General features: G+C 42.6%; 1 protein-coding gene across 2 annotated transcripts; it reads left to right on the top strand.

Moving 5' to 3' along the window:
- The first annotated feature begins 1,847 nt into the window (after positions 1 to 1,847).
- Positions 1,848 to 14,294, top strand: LOC149978109 (ankyrin repeat and SOCS box protein 15-like). 2 transcript variants are annotated; one of them, XM_090200397.1, is made up of 13 exons: positions 1,848 to 2,006; positions 2,450 to 2,531; positions 2,631 to 2,683; positions 3,214 to 3,342; positions 3,470 to 3,628; positions 3,903 to 4,009; positions 4,162 to 4,300; positions 4,535 to 4,706; positions 5,132 to 5,292; positions 5,561 to 5,705; positions 7,674 to 7,941; positions 8,248 to 8,401; positions 8,567 to 14,294. In XM_090200397.1, the coding sequence occupies exons 2-13, from the start codon at positions 2,452 to 2,454 to the stop codon at positions 8,740 to 8,742; spliced, it is 1,743 nt and encodes a 580-aa protein (XP_090056523.1). In that variant the 5' UTR covers positions 1,848 to 2,006; positions 2,450 to 2,451; the 3' UTR covers positions 8,743 to 14,294. The 2 variants fall into 2 exon arrangements, with proteins under 2 accessions (XP_090056523.1, XP_090056522.1); XM_090200396.1 differs by having other exon boundaries at positions 1,910 to 2,006; positions 2,450 to 2,683.
- The last annotated feature ends 6,218 nt before the right edge of the window (positions 14,295 to 20,512 follow it).

Genomic DNA, 20,512 nt, shown 5'->3' with positions numbered 1-20,512 from the left:
CCTCGTTTTTTCAAAATAAAAGCTCAGCATGTCTGATTGTGTAGTAAGTACAGTAATGGTCAAACATTTTGAGAATGACACAAATATTGCTGCTTCCGTGTCTTTAGATATTTTTGTCAGATGTTAGTATGGAATACTGAAGTATAATTACAAGTATTTCATACGTGTCAAAGGCTTTTATTGACAATTACATGAAGTTGATGCAAAGTGTCAATATTTGCAGTGTTGACCCTTCTTTTTCAAGACCTCTGCAATCTGCCCAGACATGTTGTCAATTAACTTCTGGGCCACATCCCATGATGGCAGCCCATTCTTGCATAATCAATGCTTGAAGTTTGTTAGAATTTGTGAGTTTTTGTTTGTCCACCCGCCTCTTGAGGATTGACCACAAGTTCTCAATGGGATTAAGGTCTGTGGAGCTTCCTGGCCATGGACCCAAAATATCGATGTTTTGTTCCCGGAGCCACTTATGCCTTATGGCAAGGAGCTCCATCACGCTGGAAAAGGCATTGTTCGTCACCAAACTGTTCCTGGATGGTTGGGAGGAGTTGCTCTCGGAGGATGTGTTGGTACCATTCTTTATTCATGGCTGTGTTCTTAGGAAAAATTATGAGTGATCCCACTCCCTTGGCTGAGAAGCAACCCCACACATGAATGGTCTCAGGATGCTTTACTGTTGGCATGACACAGGACTGATGGTAGCGCTCATCTTGTCTTCTTGGGACAAGCTTTTTTCCAGATGCCCCAAACAATCGGAAAGGGGATTCATCAGAGAAAATGACGTTACCCCAGTCCTCAGCAGTCCAATCCCTGTACCTTTTGCAGAATATCAGTCTGTCACTGATGTTTTTCCTGGAGAGAATTTGCTTCTTTGCTGCCCTTCTTGACACCAGGCCATCCTCCAAACGTCTTCGCCTCACTGTGCGTGCAGATGCACTCACACCTGCCTGCTGCCATTCCTGAGCAAGCTCTGTACTGGTGGTGCCCCAATCCCGCAGCTGAATCAACTTTAGGAGATGGTCCTGGCGCTTGCTGGACTTTCTTGGGCGCCCTGAAGCATTCTTCACAACAATTGAACCGCTGTCCTTGAAATTCTTGATGATCTGATAAATGGTTGATTTAGGTGCAATCTTACTGGCAGCAATATTCTTGCCTGTGATGCCCTTTTGTGCAAAGCAATGACGACGGCACGTGTTTCCTTGCAGGTAACCATGATTGACAGAGGAAGAACAATGATTCCAAGCACCACCCTCCTTCCAGTCTGTTATTCGAACTCAATCAGCATGACAGAGTGATCTCCAGCCTTGTCCTCATCAACACTCACACCTGTGTTAACGAGAGAATCACTGACATGATGTCAGCTGGTCCTTTTGTGGCAGGACTGAAATGCAGTGGAAATGTTTTTGGGGGATTCAGTTCATTTGCATGGCAAAGAGGGACTTTGCAATTAATTGCAATTCATCTGATCACTCTTCATAACATTCTGGAGTATATGCAAATTGCCATCATACAAACTGAGGGAGCAGACTTTGTGAAAATTAATATTTGTGTCATTCTCAAAACTTTTGGCCACGACTGTAGACATGAGTCCTCTTATTCAGTAACCTAAATACATGTTATTTATTAATGGATCCTACAATACATGTTCAATGATTAGATTGGAAAAATAAGTATTACAAATGGTAATTTAAAATAATTCGAAGTGGGTACACTACACATACTAGCAATATCAAAATAATGTAGGACTTGTGTGCTGTAAGCCGGACAGCCTGTCTATACTGTATGGCTCCTATAGTCAATTAAATCTCATTATGATAAACTGTGTTTAGTGTGATAGCGAAACACTGCATGTGACAGTGTGACAGGCATTCTCAGAGTGTGTGGGGCTGATATTATAGGCATGTCAAGTCTAAAAATATCCCATTACTCATGCAAACACCAACATAAAAGTTAGTTTGCAGCCAACAAACCTTCGAAGACTGGGACTTTCACTGGAGATTTTACAGGTAAGACTGGAGTTGCCCGTTCATTCAGATATTTGATAGCGACGAAGGTGCTTTAAAACCTTTCAATTTGTCATTGCAATGACATTCCTGACTGCATGCCTATAGTTTAGGATGTGTCTGTTGATCTATGCAGACTGCAGTGACATGAGTCATTTGGGGGAGACTGGTAGCCTAGTGGTTAGAGCGTTGGGCCAGTTAACCCAAAGGTTGCTAGATCGAGGGGGCAGCAGGTAGCCTAGTGGGTAGGTTGCTAGATCGAATCCCCGAGCTGAAGGTAAAACTCTGTCGTTCTACCTCTGAACAAGGCAGTTAACCCACTGTTCCCCGGTAGGCTGACATTGGAAATAAGAATTTGTTCTTAACTGACTTGCCTAGTTAAAATCAATAAAATAGTATTGAGGGTCATGGTAACCTTTTGGTTCCTCTTTTTGATTTCTCTGTAGGAATGGAGGACGTTGATAGATGTGAGGAGGAGCTTATTGAGTATGCCATTCGAGAGAGTATTCGAGACTTATCAATAGACAGGTATTCAGAAAATGGAGAGGATTACGTTCATGTATTATTCGCACATCCCGCAGTACGTTTGTCACCGCTCCCTGACTTTGTTTACCCATATCTCAACAGCATGCCAACAGCCAGCGGTGACTATCTGAGGATAGTGACTGCCATTGAGCAAGGTAGGACTACCCCTCACCGACCGTGCCTTTCAAACTGCCTAGCCCAACCCTTGCCCTAAAGCTATTAACCCTAACCCTAGCTTTATGTCCACATCAGGGTTCAACCCTAACCCTAGCTTTATGTCCACATCAGGGTTCAACCCTAACCCTATATTTATGTCCACATCAGGGTTCAACCCTAACCCTAGCTTCATGTCCACATCAGGGTTCAACCCTAACCCTATCTTTATGTCCACATCAGGGTTCAACCCTAACCCTAGCTTTATGTCCACATCAGGGTTCAACCCTAACCCTAGCTTTATGTCCACATCAGGGTTCAACCCTAACCCTAGCTTTATGTCCACATCAGGGTTCAACCCTAACCCTAGCTTTATGTCCACATCAGGGTTCAACCCTAACCCTAGCTTTATGTCCACATCAGGGTTCAACCCTAACCCTAGCTTTATGTCCAAATCAGGGTTCAACCCTAACCCTAGCCATAACGCTAGCCATAATCCTAACGTAGGGTTCTGTGTGGTGTCTCTCCCTAGGTGATGTGTATACCCTGCATGAGCTGTCTGGGTTGCAGGCTTTCACAGAGAGGGACAGCAGAGGGTGGCTTCCCCTACACAGAGCCGCCGTGCAGTCCCAGGAACAGGTCTTGGATCAGGTCCTGCTGGGTGAGAGGCCCACATACCACCAGCAGTACCTCACAACTAGTACCTGAAATACCCGTAGCCACTTACAGTACTGCTTCTATAACACATGTGTTTAATTCCCATTACTTTTGTGTGTGTGATCCTGCAGCTTCCTGTGATGGGACTGTGGATGATGTGACTGCAGGCGGGGACACAGCGTTGATTCTGGCTGCTCAGGAGGGTCTGCTGGAGAATGTCAGGACTCTACTGCGGCATGGAGCATCTCCACACAAAACCAACAGCCTGAATGAGTCCCCACTGCTGCTTGGTACACGCAGTCATATATATATATATATATAGATACACACACACACACACACACACACACACACACACACACACACACACACACACACACACACACACACACACACACACACACACACACACACACACACACACACACACACACACACACACACACACACACACACACACACACACACACACACACAATACTGTATTCAAGCACTGTTCTATGTCGTCAATCAAGCATGCAAGTTCTGTTTTGTTATGTGTCGTCCTGTGTTGATGTGTGTTAGCGGTGAGACAGGGATCATATGACATGGTGTCCATTCTGATCAATTGTGGGGCCTTCGTGGAACAGGTGTGTCTGAAGAAGTGGATGGCCATTCACGAGGCAGCCAAGGTGAGTTTGAGTTACACCTGTAGTCTTGTTTATATTTCTTCTTCAGCCGTATACCATATCATCAAGGCCCAGGAATGCCAAAACATGTCATAAAGAACAATGTTTTATTGTAATTCCCTTCTCCTTAAAAAGTGTGTGTGTTATCTTGCCAGGTGGGCTGCAGTGCCATCCTGGTGCTTCTGCTGAGGCATGGGGCCAAGGTGACAGCTGTAGATGGGCACAATGTCACCCCGCTGGGCATCGCAGCAGAGTACGCCCATGCCGAGGTCCTGGATATACTCATAAAGAACGGTACGAGCCAATCAGAGGCCTTAGATTGTCCTTGATGAATAATGTAAACATTTTAAACGTATTGTCATACCAAAAGGCAAATAAACATTCTCGAAGAACAGCCAAAAATAAATTTACAAGGAACTGAAAAATAGTTGATATCAACTGATTGTTCATATCAGTTTACATAAATGTTTGGCTTGAACACAAGTCTACAGGACTACAGTAGGGTTAATCGTCCTTCTTTCCCACCAGGTGGCGACGTGAACGCCCAGGCGTATAACGGAGACAGTGTCCTGTACGATGCAGCCGGCTCAGGGAACCTGGACTGCATATACCTCCTCCTGCAAGCTGGAGCCAACCCTAACATAGCCAGTCTGGCATGCCAGCTGCCCATACACAGAGCCGCCTATGAGGGACACATCCTGTGAGTGGCTGACTCTTACTACGCGGTCCTCTGTAGCTCAGCTGGTAGAGCATGGCGCTTGCAACGCCAGAACTGTGTTTCGATTCCCAGGACATAGATGATCCCATATGTAAAATGTATGCACATAATGACTTGCTTTGTGTGAAAGCGTCTGCTAAATGGCATATATTACTAACAGTCTAGAACAGGGATGCCAAGAACAACTACTGGAAAGCATGCTGGTCTTTGTGGAAGTCAATTGATCAAGACATCGGCTAGAGAGTTATCTGATGATCCAGTTCTTGGAAAGTGTTACCCCTGAGGAATTATCCATCCCTGGGTCTAGAAGCAGTTGTTCAGGTCATAGTCTAGATCCTGTTTCAACAACATAATCAATAGTGCTGGTATAATCAACAATCTGATCTATGATGCTGTGTTTGTCCCAGTGCTCTGAGGACCTTCATCCCCATCACCACTAAGAGGGCCATCCGTCTGTCAGGCCAGAGCCCAGTCCACTCTGCAGCAGATGGCGGCCATGTTGACTGTCTGGAGCTGCTCATAGAGAAAGGTTTCGATGTCAACGCTCAGCTGGACGTACACATCTCAGGTACAATCCATGGACACACACAACCCAGGTAGTACAATTGGGCAAACACATGGACACATAATCTATTTCATAAGGGAGCCCTGCTCAAGAGGAAGGTGCTTGGAACTTCAGAGTTGTGAGGTTGATTCCTGTGTGGGCCAATGGAGATCAAGGCATTTCAACATTTCAAAATGGCATATTGTGTATTCTACTATTCTAACTCTCAACCCTGACTGAGTTCCTAGGATGTTTTGGATAATTGAGCATGTTGTTATTACTGTGTTACCAGAGAGCTACGGGGACATGAGGCGGAGTCCACTCTACTTCACCGTATCCAACAGTGATATCACCTGCACAGAGATGCTGCTAGCCGCCGGGGCAAAAACTGACCTGGACCCGCTACGCTGCTTCCTTGTAGCTGTACGCGCTGGGAGGTATGAGACTGTATCTGTATGGTAACTCAAGACCGTGTTAGACCACTGAACTAAGCCGACAGTAGGTGTTAGCTTTGGGATAACGCAATTCTTAATGTTTCCGTCGGGGAAGGTTTTCCTCACTTGAGAGTAGTCCGTATTTTACCAACTACCTCTGCAATAGCTACAGTGTATTCGGAAAATATTCAGATCCCTTGACTTTTTCCACATTTTGTTACGTTACAGCCTTATTCTAAAATTGATTAAATTGCCCCCCGCCCCTTAATCTACACACAATACCCCATAATGACAAAGCACAAACACTTTTTTTAGACATTTTTGCAAATGTATTAAAATTAAAAAAACTGAAATGTCAAATTTACAAAAGTATTCAGACCCTTTACTTAGTATTTTGTTGAAGCACCTTTGGTGCGATTATAGCCATAAGTGTTATTGGGTATGACGCTACAAACTTGGCACACCTGTATTTGGGGAGTTTCTCCCATTCTTCTCTGCATATCCCCTCAAGCTCTGTCAGGTTAGATGGGGAGTGTCGCTGTACAGCTATTTTCAGGTCTCTCCAGAGATGTTCGATCGGGTTCAAGCCCAGGCTCTGGCAGGGCCACTCAAGGAAATTCAGAGACATGTCCTGAAGCCACTCCTGCGTTGACTTGGCTGAGTGTTTAGGGTCGTTGTCCCCTTGGAAGGTGAACCTTTGCCCTAGTCTGAGGTCCTTAGCGCTCTGGAGCAGGTTTTCATCAAGTATCTCTCTATACTTGGCTCTGTTCAGATTTCCGCCAACCGTGACTAGTCTCCCAGTCCCTTCCGCTGAAAAACATCCCTGCAGCATGATGCTGCCACCACCATGCTTCACCATAGGGATGGTGTCAGGTTTTCTCCAGACATGATGCTTGGCATTCAGGCCATAGAGGTCCATCTTGGTTTCATCAGACCAGATAATCTTGTTTCTCATGGTCTGAGAGTCTTAAGTGCCTTTTTGCAAATTCCAAGCGGGATGTCAGGTGCCTTTTACTGAGAAGTGGCTTCTGTCTGGTCACTCTACCATAAAGACCTGATTGGTGGAGTGCTGCAGAGATGGTTTTCCTTCTGGAAGGTTCTCCCATCCCCACAGAGGAACTCTAGAGCTCAGTCAGAGTGACCATTGGGTTCATGGTCACCTCTCCAAGGCCCTTCTCCCCCGATTGCTCAGTTTGGCTGGGCGGCCAGCTCTAGGAAGAGTCTTGGTGGTTCCAAACTTCTTCCATTTAAGAACGATGGAGGCCACTGTGTTCTTGGGGACCTTCAATACTGCAGAAATATTTTGGTACCACTTCCTCTGTGTGTTGACACAATCCTGTCTCAGAGCTCTATGAACACTTCCTTCGACCTCATGGCTTGATTTTTGCTCTGACATGCACTGTCAACTGTGGGACTTATATAGACAGGTGTTTGCCTCTCCAAATCATGTCCAATCAATTGAATTTACCACAGGTGGACTCCAATCAAGTTGTAGAAACATCTCAAGGATGATCATTGGAAACAGGTTGCACCTGAGCTCAATTTCGAGTCTCATAACAAAGGGTCTGAATACTTACAGTATGTAAATAAAGTATTTTACAGTGTTTCTGCTTTGTCATTATGGGGTATTGTGTGTTGGTTGATGAGGGGGGGGGGACATTTTAATACATTTCAGAATAAGGCTGTAACGTAACAAAATGTGGAAAAAGTCAAGGAGTCTGAATACTTTTCAGATGCACTGTATAAATGAAACTGAATGGAACACAGCAGTGACATCACCAACTTCTATATATTGGAACAGTTTGTTGGCTCCCATGCTAGGTCCGATGAATTTGTTTATTTTTTTAAGCTTCCTTTTTGTAATTATGACGTTGTCTTAACCTTTTATCTTCAACCCAGCTCCCATATATTTCCTACTTCCTGGTCTCTTCTATGACATCACCTGTCTAACCCTATCCCATCCCACCCCAGGTATGAGCTGGTGCGTCTGCTATTGTCCAGGGGTGCCGAAGTCAACTGCTACTTCAGAATGATCAGTGACACACTGTTTCCCACCGCGTTGCAGTACTGTCTCAGAGATCACATGATTCTGCGCCTGCTGCTCAACAACGGCTACGACATAGAGAAGTGCTTCCTGTGCAACCACGGCAACGGACAGGATATGGACTGCGACTCCAGGGTCGACTACCAACATAACCATAGAAGAACTTTATTTTATAACCAGGACTACAGAGCCTCGGTAAGTCATGTAGACTTATTCCTGGCCTATTCCAGTACAACAGGAGTAGGCCCCCAATCTTTGATTTAGAATACAGGAAGTAGGCAAGTCCTGGTTCTGGAGGAAGACAGGTTCTGTGTTTTTGTTCTGGGCTGGAACTAAAGCCTGCACACACTGTGGTCCTCTATGACCAGGGTTGGCCGACACTGATGTAGAATGTGTTGGTCTAAATTAGAAGATAACAGCAAGTGTAGCTAATACCTTGTCCAGTTCCACTGCGTGTCCTTCTGATGTTAGTCTCGCTGTCCTGTTCGCTCTCTGCTCCAGTTCTGTGAAATCATCTCCCTGTCGGCGGTGGTCAACCTGGCGGGGAGTGTGGTACGGATGCTTCTGGACTACGTCAGACACCCACGTATCTGCCCCAACCTCCTACGGGTGCTGGAGAAACAGAAAGAGTGGCCAGACATCTGTGACATTCTGGGTAAGGCAGCATCATTGCTAATAAACAATAGTAGTGGACAGAAAACAGTGGGAATGCAAAGACTGAAATATCTTACAGATCAACTTTCCATCATCATGAACAGAATAATCTGACTTTTTGTGTGTGTGTGTGTGTGTGTGCCCGTCCATGTGTGTGTATCCCCAGACAACCCTCGGTCCCTGCAGCACCAATGTCGTTTGGTCATTAGGAGACAGATGACCCCTAGAAGACTGAATGACCCACAGGTCATGGCTACCGTCCCGTTTCCCCCGACACTCAAACACTACCTCACCTACAGGGAGTACGACGAGTATGGTGGGTTGGAAGCCTCACACTCATAACTGGACTATATCAATGAAAACATATTTAGAAGAACAAAAAGTGATCCTGTTCTGTGCATAACTGATCAATCACATTACGCTCTTTCTCGTGAATAATGCATCAGCTCATATACTTATGCTTATATGAAGTATGGCAAGTGTTCTTGTGATGTAATGTTTGTAATAACTACAATTCTTTTCACACTGATTCATGTTCTCTGAATAGTGTCAATTGTCCTTATCATAGTACTTCTACTTCTACTAGACTTCATACATTAGACAGCACAGCTGTGCAGCATGGTACAGTGCATGTAGTGTGATGTACTCTTCAAGATCTCCCCATGGGAAGAGCAGGTCAGGTCGAAAAAATAACTCTGAGAGCTCATTCAGTTTTTAAGTAGGGCTAAACACTCACGGTCTGGTCTGAATGACTCTGCTGCAATGGACTGTTGACTTTTACAGTGACCCTGACACCTACCTGACTCATAAGACCAGCTCATCCATATTATACCCTCAAAGTTCTGGGAGCTAGTTGTGTTGTCACTAGCCCCGTGACTGGTGCTAACATGCATTCTTTGTCCTGATCTTGTCCACATTCTGATTGTGACCACATTTTTAGACAGGTGTAGAAGATTAAAAGACGCATTGTGATCTGATTGTGATCTGATTTCCCTGACAACCTCCGGAGGTAGTCAGGCTTGCAAGTGTAGACAGATCTGGACAGTGAAACCAGTTAAATCATCATTATCCAGCACTCAAACATCCTTGACAAGTTGGAGCATTGACTTATGGCATCAATATGAGTCTTAAAATAAATAAAAACACATTATTTTGAAAGAATGTCTGAAAATGTGACTGTTGACAAGATCAGGACAGGATGCATGTTTGCAGCAGGTTACTGAGACCTGTTGGGTGTACAACAAACCAGAATCAATGAGTTAGCCAGCTAACTTTGATAAACAACCACAAATAACTATTAATTTTCAAGCTTATTTCAAGCTTTTTTTTTTTTTTAAGAAATTTAAAAAATAAGTTATTTCAGAATATTTAGGAGTTAGCTGGCTAACTCAATGATCCTGCTTTGTAGTACAACCCTCAGCTCAACTCTTCCTGGAACACAGAGAGTTTATGAGGCAAATCTCGTAACATTCCCCAAATACATGTTAGGATTTCAGCCATTTTCCCAAAGCATAGTTGTGTAACCCTAAAACACCATTGGGTGGCAATGTTACAATCGGCATCCAAGCATACAACTATAGTCCTATGCACTGTGTAGTGCCTGTTATCCTCCACTCCAACCAAGCCTTGGGCCTTTACAGTAGTGGAACAACAATTGCTGTATTCAGATCATATCATGAAATGTTTAAACTGAAGAACACCCCAGTTAACTGACTGAACCAAACGTGGGTTTTGCTGTTGTGAAGGCACAGCTAGCAGAGGGTAGACTAGAGTAGCATGGTCCAATGTAGAATTATGTTGAGAGAGTTCTATCGTTGCCAGACTGTTGTTGTTATCTGAACAGCAGCATTCCTGTCCTGTCAACACCAGCCTACCGCTCATCGAGACACAGTGGAGTGGACACTGTATTCCTACCCACTAGTCATACCATAGACCAGGGCTCTCCAACCCTATTCCTGGAGAGCTAACTTCCTGGCGGCTTTTGCTCTAATCCCTGTTTTATCTAAAGATAACTTCCTGGAGGATTTTGCTCTAATCCCTGTTTTATCTAAAGCTAACTTCCTAGAGGATTTTGCTCTAATCCCTGTTTTATCTAAAGCTAACTTCCTGGAGGCTTTTGCTCTAATCCCTGTTTTATCTAAAGCTAACGTCCTGGAGGCTTTTGCTCTAATCCCTGTTTTATCTAAAGCTAACTTCCTGGAGGCTTTTGCTCTAATCCCTGTTTTATCTAAAGCTAACTTCCTGGATGATTTTGCTCTAATCCCTGTTTTATCTAAAGCTAACTTCCTGGAGGCTTTTGCTCTAATCCCTGTTTTATCTAAAGCTAATTTCCTGGAGGATTTTGCTCTAATCCCTGTTTTATCAAAGCTGACTTCCTGGAGGATTTTGCTCTAATCCCTGTTTTATCTAAAGCTAACTTCCTGGAGGATTTTGCTCTAATCCCTGTTTTATCTAAAGCTAACTTCCTGGAGGCTCTTGCTCTAATCCCTGTTTTATCTAAAGCTAACTTCCTGAAGGATTTTGCTCTAATCCCCATTTTATCTAACCTGATTCACCAGCTGATTATTAGAATCATGTGAGCTAGATTTTCTATTTGTTATTTTATTAGGATCCCCAATAGCTGTTGTGAAAGCAGCAGCTACTCCTCCTGGGGTCTACACAAAACATGAAACATGACATAACATTAATAAACAGCTCAAGGTCAGAACTACATGCATTTTAAAAATGGCAAACATACTGTAGCCTACACATCAATACATACACACAAAATATCTAGGTCAAATAGGGGAGAGGCGTTGTGCCGTGAGGTGTTGCTTTATCTGTTTTTTGAAACCAGGTTTGCTGTTCATTTGAGCAATATGAGATGGAAAGCAGTTCAGTGCAATAATGGTTCCCTATAATACTGTACGCTTTCTTGAATTTGTTCTGGATTTGGGGACTGTGAAAAGACCCCTGGTGGCATGTCTGTTGGGGTAAGTGTGTGTGTCAGAGCTGTGTGTAAGTTGACTACGCAAACAACTTGGAATTTTCAACAATGTTTCTTATAAAAACAAGTGATGCAGTCAGTCTCTCCTCAACTCTTAGCCAAGAGAGACTGGCATACATACTATTTATATTATCCCTCTGATGAAGAGCAAAATGAAGAGCAAGATGTGCCGCTCTGTTCAGGGCCAAATACAGCTTATTAACTAGGTATTTTGCAGCACTTGACCACATGACTGGACAATAATCAAGAGAAGACAAAACTTGACTCTGCAGGACTAGCTTTTTGGAATATGGTGTCAAAAAAGCAGAGCATCACTTTATTAATGCCAGACCTCTCCCCGTCGTTACAACCATTGAATCTACATGTTTTGACCATGCCAGTGTACAATTTAAGGTAACACCAAGTAATTTAGTCTCCTCAACTTGTTCAACAGCCACACAATTCATTACCAGATTCAGCTGATGTCTAGAGTTTAGGGAATGATTTGTGCCTAATACAATGCTCTTAGTTTTAGAGATGTTCAGGACCAGTTTATTACTGGCCACCCATAACAAAACTGACTGCAACTCTTTGTTAAAGGTTTAAGTGACTTTATTAGCTGTGGTTGCTGACACGTACACTACCGTTCTAAAGTTTGGGGTCACTTAGAAATGTCCTTGTTTTTGAAAGAAAAGCTATTTTTTTGTCCATTAAAATAAAATTGATCAGAAATACAGTGTAGACATTGTTAATGTTGTAAATGACTATTGTAGCTGGAAACTGCTGATTTTTATTGGAATATCTACATAGACGTACAGAGGCCCATTATCAGAAACCGTCCCTCCTGTGTTCCAATGGCACGTTGTGTTAGCTAATCCAAGTTTATCATTTTAAAAGGCTAATTGACCACTAGAAAATAATTTTGCAATTATGTTAGCACAGCTGAAAACTGTTGTGCTGATTAAAGAAGCAAAAAAACTGGCCTTCTTTAGACTAGTTGAATATCTGGAGCATCAGCATTTGTGGGTTCAATTACAGGCTCAAAATGGCCAGAAACAAAGAGCTTTCTTCTGAAACTTGTCAGTCTATTCTTGTTCTGAGAAATTAAGGCTATTCCATGTGAGAAATTGCCAAGAAACTGAAGATCTCGTACAATGCTGTGTAGTACTCCCTTCACAGAACAGCGCAAACTGACTCTAACCAGAATAGAAAGAGCAGTGAGAGGCCCCGGTGCACAACTGAGCAAGAGGACAAGTACATTAGAGTGTCTAGTTTGAGAAACAGATGCCTCACAAGTCATCAACTGGCAGCTTCATTAAATAGTACCTGCAAAACACCAGTCTCAACATCAACAGTGAAGAGGCGATACTGGAATGATGGCCTTCTACGCAAAGTTGCAAAGAAAAATACATATCTCAGACTGGCAGAGGAAGATTAGAAAAAGTGTTATGGACAGACGAATCCAAGTTTGTGGTGTTCGGATCACAAAGAAGAACATTCGTGAGATGCAGAGAAAATGAAAAGATGCCGGAAGAGTACTTGTCGCCATCTGTCAAGCGTGGTGGAGGTAATGTGATGGTCTGGGGGTGCTTTGGTGGTGGTAAAGTGGGAGATTTGTACAGGGTAAAAGGGATCTTGAAGAAGGAAGGCTATCACTCCATTTTGCAATGCCATTCCATACCCTGTGGACAGAGCTTAATTGGAGCACAGTCACCGGATCTCAACCCTATTGAGCTGTTGTGGGAGCAGCTTGACCGTATGGTACGTAAGAAGTGCCCATCAAGCCAATCTAACTAGGTGTTTCAGGAAGCATGGGGTGAAATCTCTTCAGAGTACCTCAATAAATTGACAACTAAAATGCCAAATGTCTGCAGGGCTGTAATTGCTGCAAATGGAGGATTCTTTGACGAAAGCAAAGTTTGAAGGACACAATTATTACTTCAATTAAAAATCATTATTTATAACCTCGTCAACGTCTTGACTATATTTCCTATTCATTTTGCAACTAATTTCATGTATGTTTTCATTCAAAACAAGGACATTTCTAAGTGACCCCAAACTTTTGAACGGTAGTGTATATGGTTGAATCATCAGCATACATGGACACACAGGCTTTATTTAATGCCAGTGGCAGGTCATTGGTAAAAATAGAAAATAATAGAGGGCCTAGAGAGTTGCCCTGTGGTACACCACACCCTACATGTTTGACATTAGAAAGACTGCCATTGAAGAAAACCCTCTGAGTTCTATTAGATAGATAGCTCTGAATAAATTATACGGCAGAGGTTGAAAAGCCATAAAGCATAAGTTTTGTCAACAACAGGTTATGGTCAATAATATCAAAGGCTTCACTGAAATCTAACAGTACAGTTCCCACAATTTCTTTCAACCAATCATCAGTCATTTGTGTCAGTGCCATCCATACATTTTGAATGTCCTTCTCTATAAGCATGCTGAAAGTCTGTTGTCAATTTGTTTACAGAGAAATAGCATTGTATTTGGTCAAACACAATTTTTTCCAACTGTTTGCTAAGAGCTGGCATCAAGCTGATAGGTCTGCTGTTAGAACCAGTAAAAGCCGCTCTACCACTCTTGGGTAGCGGAATGACCTTGGCTTCCCTCCAGGCCTGAGGACAAACACCTTCCTCTAGACTCAAATGAAATGTATTACAGATAGGTGTGGCCATAGAGTCAGCTACCATCCTCAGTAGCTTTCCATCTAAGTTGTCAATGCCAGGTTTGTCATTATTGATCGATATCAATTTTTCCACCATTCCCACACTAACTTTACAAAATTCAAATTTACAATGCTTTTCTTTCAATATTTGAAGCATGAATATGATGTTTCTCTGTTCGTTGTTGGCATTTCTTGCTGAAGTTTGCCCACTTTGCCAATGAAGTATTCATTAAAATAATTGCCAACATCAAATGGTTTTGTGATGAATAAGCCATCTAGATTAGGTTTGAAGTGAAAACCTACAGGACGGTAGCTCTCCAGGAACCGGGTTGGAAAACTCTGCCATAGACCTCGCTGGTCACACTAAAGAGAGTACTACGAGTACTATGAGTACTACGAGTCTTTGGTCATCTACCTAAACAGCCTGGCCTCAGAGCCATACAAAACATACTTACGCATTTTTTAGCACCTCCAAGACGTATGATACCTACTAATGGTCTAGTTACTTGAGACAGAAATAAAAGTAGAGAAGTTGTTCAAGGAGGATGGGGGAGAGTAATCCGCAACCATCTAGCATTCCAAAGGTTGCACATTCGAGTTAACTCAGAGACAACTGTAGGATTTTAGCTAATCATTCCCCTAACCCTTATTCTTAACTTAACCCAATTCACCTAACCTGCAACGTAACTTGCCCAACCTTTGTCATTTTAGTTCCCCTAACCTTTCACATAAATGATCCTAACCTTTATCATTAGTTCACCTAACCACCAACTTAAATTCTCCCCATAATTCTCCTCTGTTGTTAAGACGCAACAAGCAGCCTGGTCTCAGAGAAAGAAGTATTATAAGATAATCATTATCATCCAATTCGTAACCGGGTAAGACATATCCCACGGGGCACAGACTGGTTAAATCAATGTTGTTTCGATGTAATTGTCGACGTGTTGTGACGTGGAATGTGGTGGAAAATACATTGGATTTGAAAAAAGAAAGTCAATTGTTGTTTTGAGGGTGAGATTTCAACCACAGGATTATGTCATCATGGTAACCAAAGAAGAAAAGACATGCTGGGCAGCACCTCCTACTGGAGAATTGATCTATCTACAGGTACCCTTTGGTCTCCCATCTCTGGGCTTTAACCAAGCCCAGCTCTGCTTAGCTATTTGTCACTGACTATTACCAATGTGCTATCGTGAGAGTGATTGTTGCGAGACCTCCACTTAAAAAATGAAATACTGTAGATTCACTGTTGCTATCGAAGTCATTCCAAAGGGTAGGTTTAACAGAGCAAATTAAACGTGACCATACTTTATCACTCATAGATCATTAGTGATGCTTTTCATTGACATTTGTTCGGTCAAAACAGTAGAATAATAGACGGTCCTTTTTTCCCCTCCTCCTTTTCTTTCAAGAGCTTTGTCACAACGTCAGTCAAATCCCCCTCAGGGGTTATGGATTATGCAGTGTTACTTAAAAATAACATTCTAATAGTAAATGGAAGCTAGTAGCTATTTAGACCTGCATAGCATTTGCAGTCATCAAAAGCTATTGTTTCAATTTAACCCAGAATTCAACAACAAATAGACAATTCAATAGGCCTAGCATTTCAAGCTCTGGTTGATTTTAGATGTAAATTATATTTAGTGATATTGAATTGTGTTTGGCTGTCAACGGATCCAAATATCAACATTTGAAGGAGATGTTTATTTTGCTTGAATAGTTCCATATGTGCCACTGAATTAGTCAGGTTTTAATTGTAGTTTGTCTACAATTTGAATATTTGATATGTTGGATTCACATTTCCATTTCAACCAAAAATCGAAGGAAAAAAAATAGGACCAAATCCATATTTAAAGTGCATTTATTTTAAAGTATAATATGATTTGATTTATTCCCATTTTTTAAACTGTAATTTTCGGTTGAGGTGTAGATGTGAATCCAAAATGTATATTATTAATTTGTAGACAAACTGGAATTAAAGCCAGAGTCAGTGGCACTGATGGAACTATCCAAGCAGAAAATATTTGGTTGCATTGCCAACCAAACACAATTAAATTTTACTTAAAAAAAAAAAGTTGTTTATTTATTTCACCTTTATCTGACCAGGTAGGCCAGTTGAGAACAAGTTCTCATTTACAACTGCGACCTGGCCAAGATAGGGCATAGCAGTGTGACACAAACAACACAGAGTTACACATGGGATAAACAAACATTCAGTCAATAACACAATAGAAACGTCTATATACAGTGTGTGCAAATGTAGTAAGATTAGGGAGGTAACGCAATAAATAGGCCATAGTGGCAAAATAATTACAATTTAGCAATTAAACACTGGAGTGATAGATGTGCAGAAGAGTTTTCAGCTATACTTTTCGTGGCTGTTTTTTTACCACCACAGACAGATGCTGGCACTAAGACCGCACTCAGTCAGCTGTATAAGGAAATAAGCAAACAGGAAACCACTCACCCAGAGGTGGCACTCCTAGTGGCCGGAGACTTTAATGCAGGGAAACTTAAATCAGTTCTACCAAATTTCTATCAACATGTTAAATGTGCAACCAGAGGGAAAACAATTCTACAGGAAAAGGAGGACCGAGCACGCCCCCATTCTCATCGACGGGGCTGTAGTGGAGCAGGTTGAGAGCTTCAAGTTCCTTGGTGTCCACATTAACAACAAACTAGAATGGTCCAAACACACCAAGACAGTCGTGAAGAGAGAACGACAAAGCCTATTCCCCCTCAGGAAACTAAAAAAATGTGGCATGGGTTCTGAGATCCTCAAAAGGTTCTACAGCTGCAACATCGAGAGCATCCTGACTGGTTGCATCACTGCCTGGTATGGCAACTGCTCAGCCTCCGACCGCAAGGAGCTACTACAGAGGGTAGTGCCTATGGCCCAGAACATCACTGGGGCTAAGCTGCCTGCCATCCAGGACCTCTTTACCAGGCGGTGTCAGAGGAAGGCCCTAAAAATTGTCAAGGACTACAGCCCCCCCAGTCATAGACTGTTCTCTCTACTACCGCATGGCAGGTGGTACTGGAGTGCCAAGTCTAGGACAAAAAGGCTTCTCAACAGTTTATTCCCCCAAGCCATAAGAGTCCTGAACAAGTAATCAAATGGCTACCCGGACTATTTGCATTGTGTGCCCCCAACCCTTCTTTTTACGCTGCTGCTACTCTCTGTTCATCATATATGCATATTCACTTTAACCATATCTACATGTACATACTACCTCAATCAGCCTGACTAACCGGTGTCTGTATGTAGCCTCGCTACTTGTATAGCCTCGCTACGGTATATAGCCTGTCTTTTTACTGTTGTTTTATTTCTTTACTTACCTATTGTTCACCTAACACCTTTTTTGCACTATTGGTTAGAGCCTGTAAGTAAGCATTTCACTGTAAGGTTGTATTCGGCGCACGTGACAAATAAACTTTGATTTGATTTGATTGGCAGCAGAGAACTGGAAGGAAAGGCGGCCAAAGAAGGAGTTGGTTTTGGGCGTGGCCAGTGTAAAATACTTGCTGGAGCGCATGCTACGGGTGGGTGCTGCTATGGTGACCAGTGAGCTAAGATAAGGTGGGGCTTTACCTAGCAAAGACTGGAGCCAGTGGGGTTGGTGATGAATATGAAGCGAGGGCTAGCCCTCGGGTAGTATATGGGGCTTTGGTGACAAAACAGATGGCACTGTGGTAGACTACATCCGATTTTCTGAGTAGAGTGTTGGAGGCTATTTTGTAAATGATTTCGCTGAAGTAAAGGATCGGTGGGATATTCAAAATAGAGTAAATAGCCTAAAGTTAAGACTATCTTACAAACTAACGTAACATTCAACCTTAAAATGAGTAACACATCCATGGCCAGATTTTGAGGTTCCTGTTACTATAAATGTCTACTTATGTAATCATATAGAGTGTGCATGTTCAAGATACTGTAGCATGCATGGGTTGTCGCAGGACTGTGGAGATCTTCAAAACTGCTGTATTAATCGAAGCAGAATCTTGAACAGCATTGATGACTTGCACCATGTACTTTTAATGTAATTTCAACTGCAATCCAGGTCATTTGGTTCTGCTATTAGATGAAGCACAGTGATAATATGTTGTATAAATAAACAAAATATCTGACATTATATTCCCATTTGAACTATGCTGTTCCTTAAAAAATCTGTCATTGTTTTTTCATTGGAATTTGGTTGTGTTTTTGATGGTTGAAAGCATAGTGGTAACACATTGGACATTCAACTAACTTTTAGCTGTCTTTTTGATTGGGTCAACATAAATTGTAATCTCATTGATCTTCTCAACCAAATATTACCCAATTATCCATGTTGAAAAGACATTGTGTGCCCAGTGGGATGATACTATACATCCTCTAATTTCTAAGATATGTACGACCGCTATTCCATTCATAATGTACTGTAACCTAATGTTATGTAACACATCATACTAAATGGATTGTCACAGATTTACATACAGAATAATATTAATTGCCCTGAGACCACATTGACCTAAAGCCCATCCTCCATCCTCCTCACTCACAGTAGCCCCTCTCTGGGTGTCATTACACAATACAATACACTTTATTGTCCCCAAGGGAAAAATGTATTGGACCCACATTTCTTTTTTACATTTTAATTATTATTTTTGACCCCTTTTTCGTGGGATCCAATTGGTAGCTAGTCTTGTCTCATTGCTTCAACTGGCGAACGGACTCGGGAGAAGCGAAGGTCGAGAGCCATGCGTCCTCCGAAACACATCCCAAACAAGCCGCACTGCTTCTTGACACAATGCCCACTTAACCCGGAAGCCAGCTTCACCAATGTGTCAGAGAAAGCATCGTACACCTGGTGACCGTGTCAGCGGCCCGCCACAGGAGTCGCTAGTGCGCGATGGGACAAGGACATCCCTGCCGGCCAAACCCTCCCCTAACCCGGAAGACTCTGGGCCAATTGTGCGCCGCCCCATGGGTCTCCCGGTCACGGCCAGCTGCGACAGAGCCTGGACTCAAACAGAATCTCTAGACAACTGCACCACTCGGGAGGCCTTGGACACACAATTCTGTTGTACGTAGAAATACATGTACAGAAAAGTCTCATAGGCTCCACATCATTGCCCATTGCCTGAAACAGTATGCACACATCATACATCTACACACGTCAAACCCATTTTGGATTTCTGGAATTAGGCACCTACAACAACAAGCCCTTTACCAAAAGAGAGTTATTACCCTAGCCTGGCTGACGCGACCCACGTGACCCAGAGCAGGGAGAGCTGTGACACACTAGTCTGCAAAGGAGGCCGTTTGTTAATGCAGTATTCGCTCCGAAATTGAGCGACGGGTTTGATTGGTTCTCTCAAATGTTTTTTCCCCCTCTGGGATTAAGACTGCTTTGTTTGGATTTGAAAATCCAACTGTTGTAATGGAAGGGGGGCGGCGCTCTGGGCCTGTGTATGACTGTGCCTACGGGTGTTTGAGTGAGAAAGACAGAGAGATGAACCAATCAGTAAAAGCACAGCCCCCTTCATTATCGACGCATTGTGCCCACAACTTCAAAGAGCCATTCCTGACTTTGAAGTCAGGAGGACTTTGAGAGTTAGGTGTTAGCCAGACTATTATCACCCAGAGTCATTAGAATATTTAGAGTGACTGAACGGGAGAGCTTCTTCAAAGCTCCGCAAATCAAATCAAATCAAATCTTATTGGTCACATACACATGGTTAGCAGATGTTAATGCGAGTGTAGCGAAATGCTTGTGCTTCTAGTTCCGACCATGCGGTAATATCCAACAAGTAAATCTTAACAATTTCACAACAACTACCTTTTACGCACAACTGTAAAGGAATGAATAAGAATATGTACATATAAATATATGGATGAGCGATGGCCCGAGCGGCATAGGCAAGATGCAGTAGATGGTATAGAGTACAGTATATACATATGAGATGAGTAATGTAAGGTACGTAAACATTATATAAAGTGGCATTGTTTAAAGTGACTAGATAAAAAGACCGTTTTTGGTCTCCAACCAAATACTATTTTTCATTAATTAAGCCAGACAGAGTGGTGATGTATAAAGAGGTCAGATTAAAAGCCCAAAGCCAGCAGTGTATAGAAGAGATAGAGAACATCCCACTGCCTTGTCTGCCAGCTCTCATAGAAGCTCCTCCACTCTACTCTGACAAGCCTAAAATGATAACATAACCCTCTTTTAAAAAAGCCCACTTAACGCAATCGTCTACTGTTATTCCCAGTATTTCAGGAACCATTTGACTAAATCAAAGCCCACTAAAAGATACAGCTCTACTTTCACATTGTTGCTCTATTAGTCTGCTCCATAGAAACATGTTACCACAGAAACCTTGTTATCTGTAGTAGTTAATCCCACGGGATGGCCAGTGGTGTCACACAACAATGTTGATTGGTGATAAAGCCACTTGAAAAGTAACAATTTCAATACAGCCTAATT

This window comes from Oncorhynchus mykiss, chromosome 15 (assembly GCF_057628025.1).
Source record: "Oncorhynchus mykiss isolate SJ-2025 chromosome 15, ASM5762802v1, whole genome shotgun sequence".
NCBI classification, from domain to species: domain Eukaryota; kingdom Metazoa; phylum Chordata; class Actinopteri; order Salmoniformes; family Salmonidae; genus Oncorhynchus; species Oncorhynchus mykiss.
This window is presented reverse-complemented; position numbering and strand designations above follow the sequence as displayed.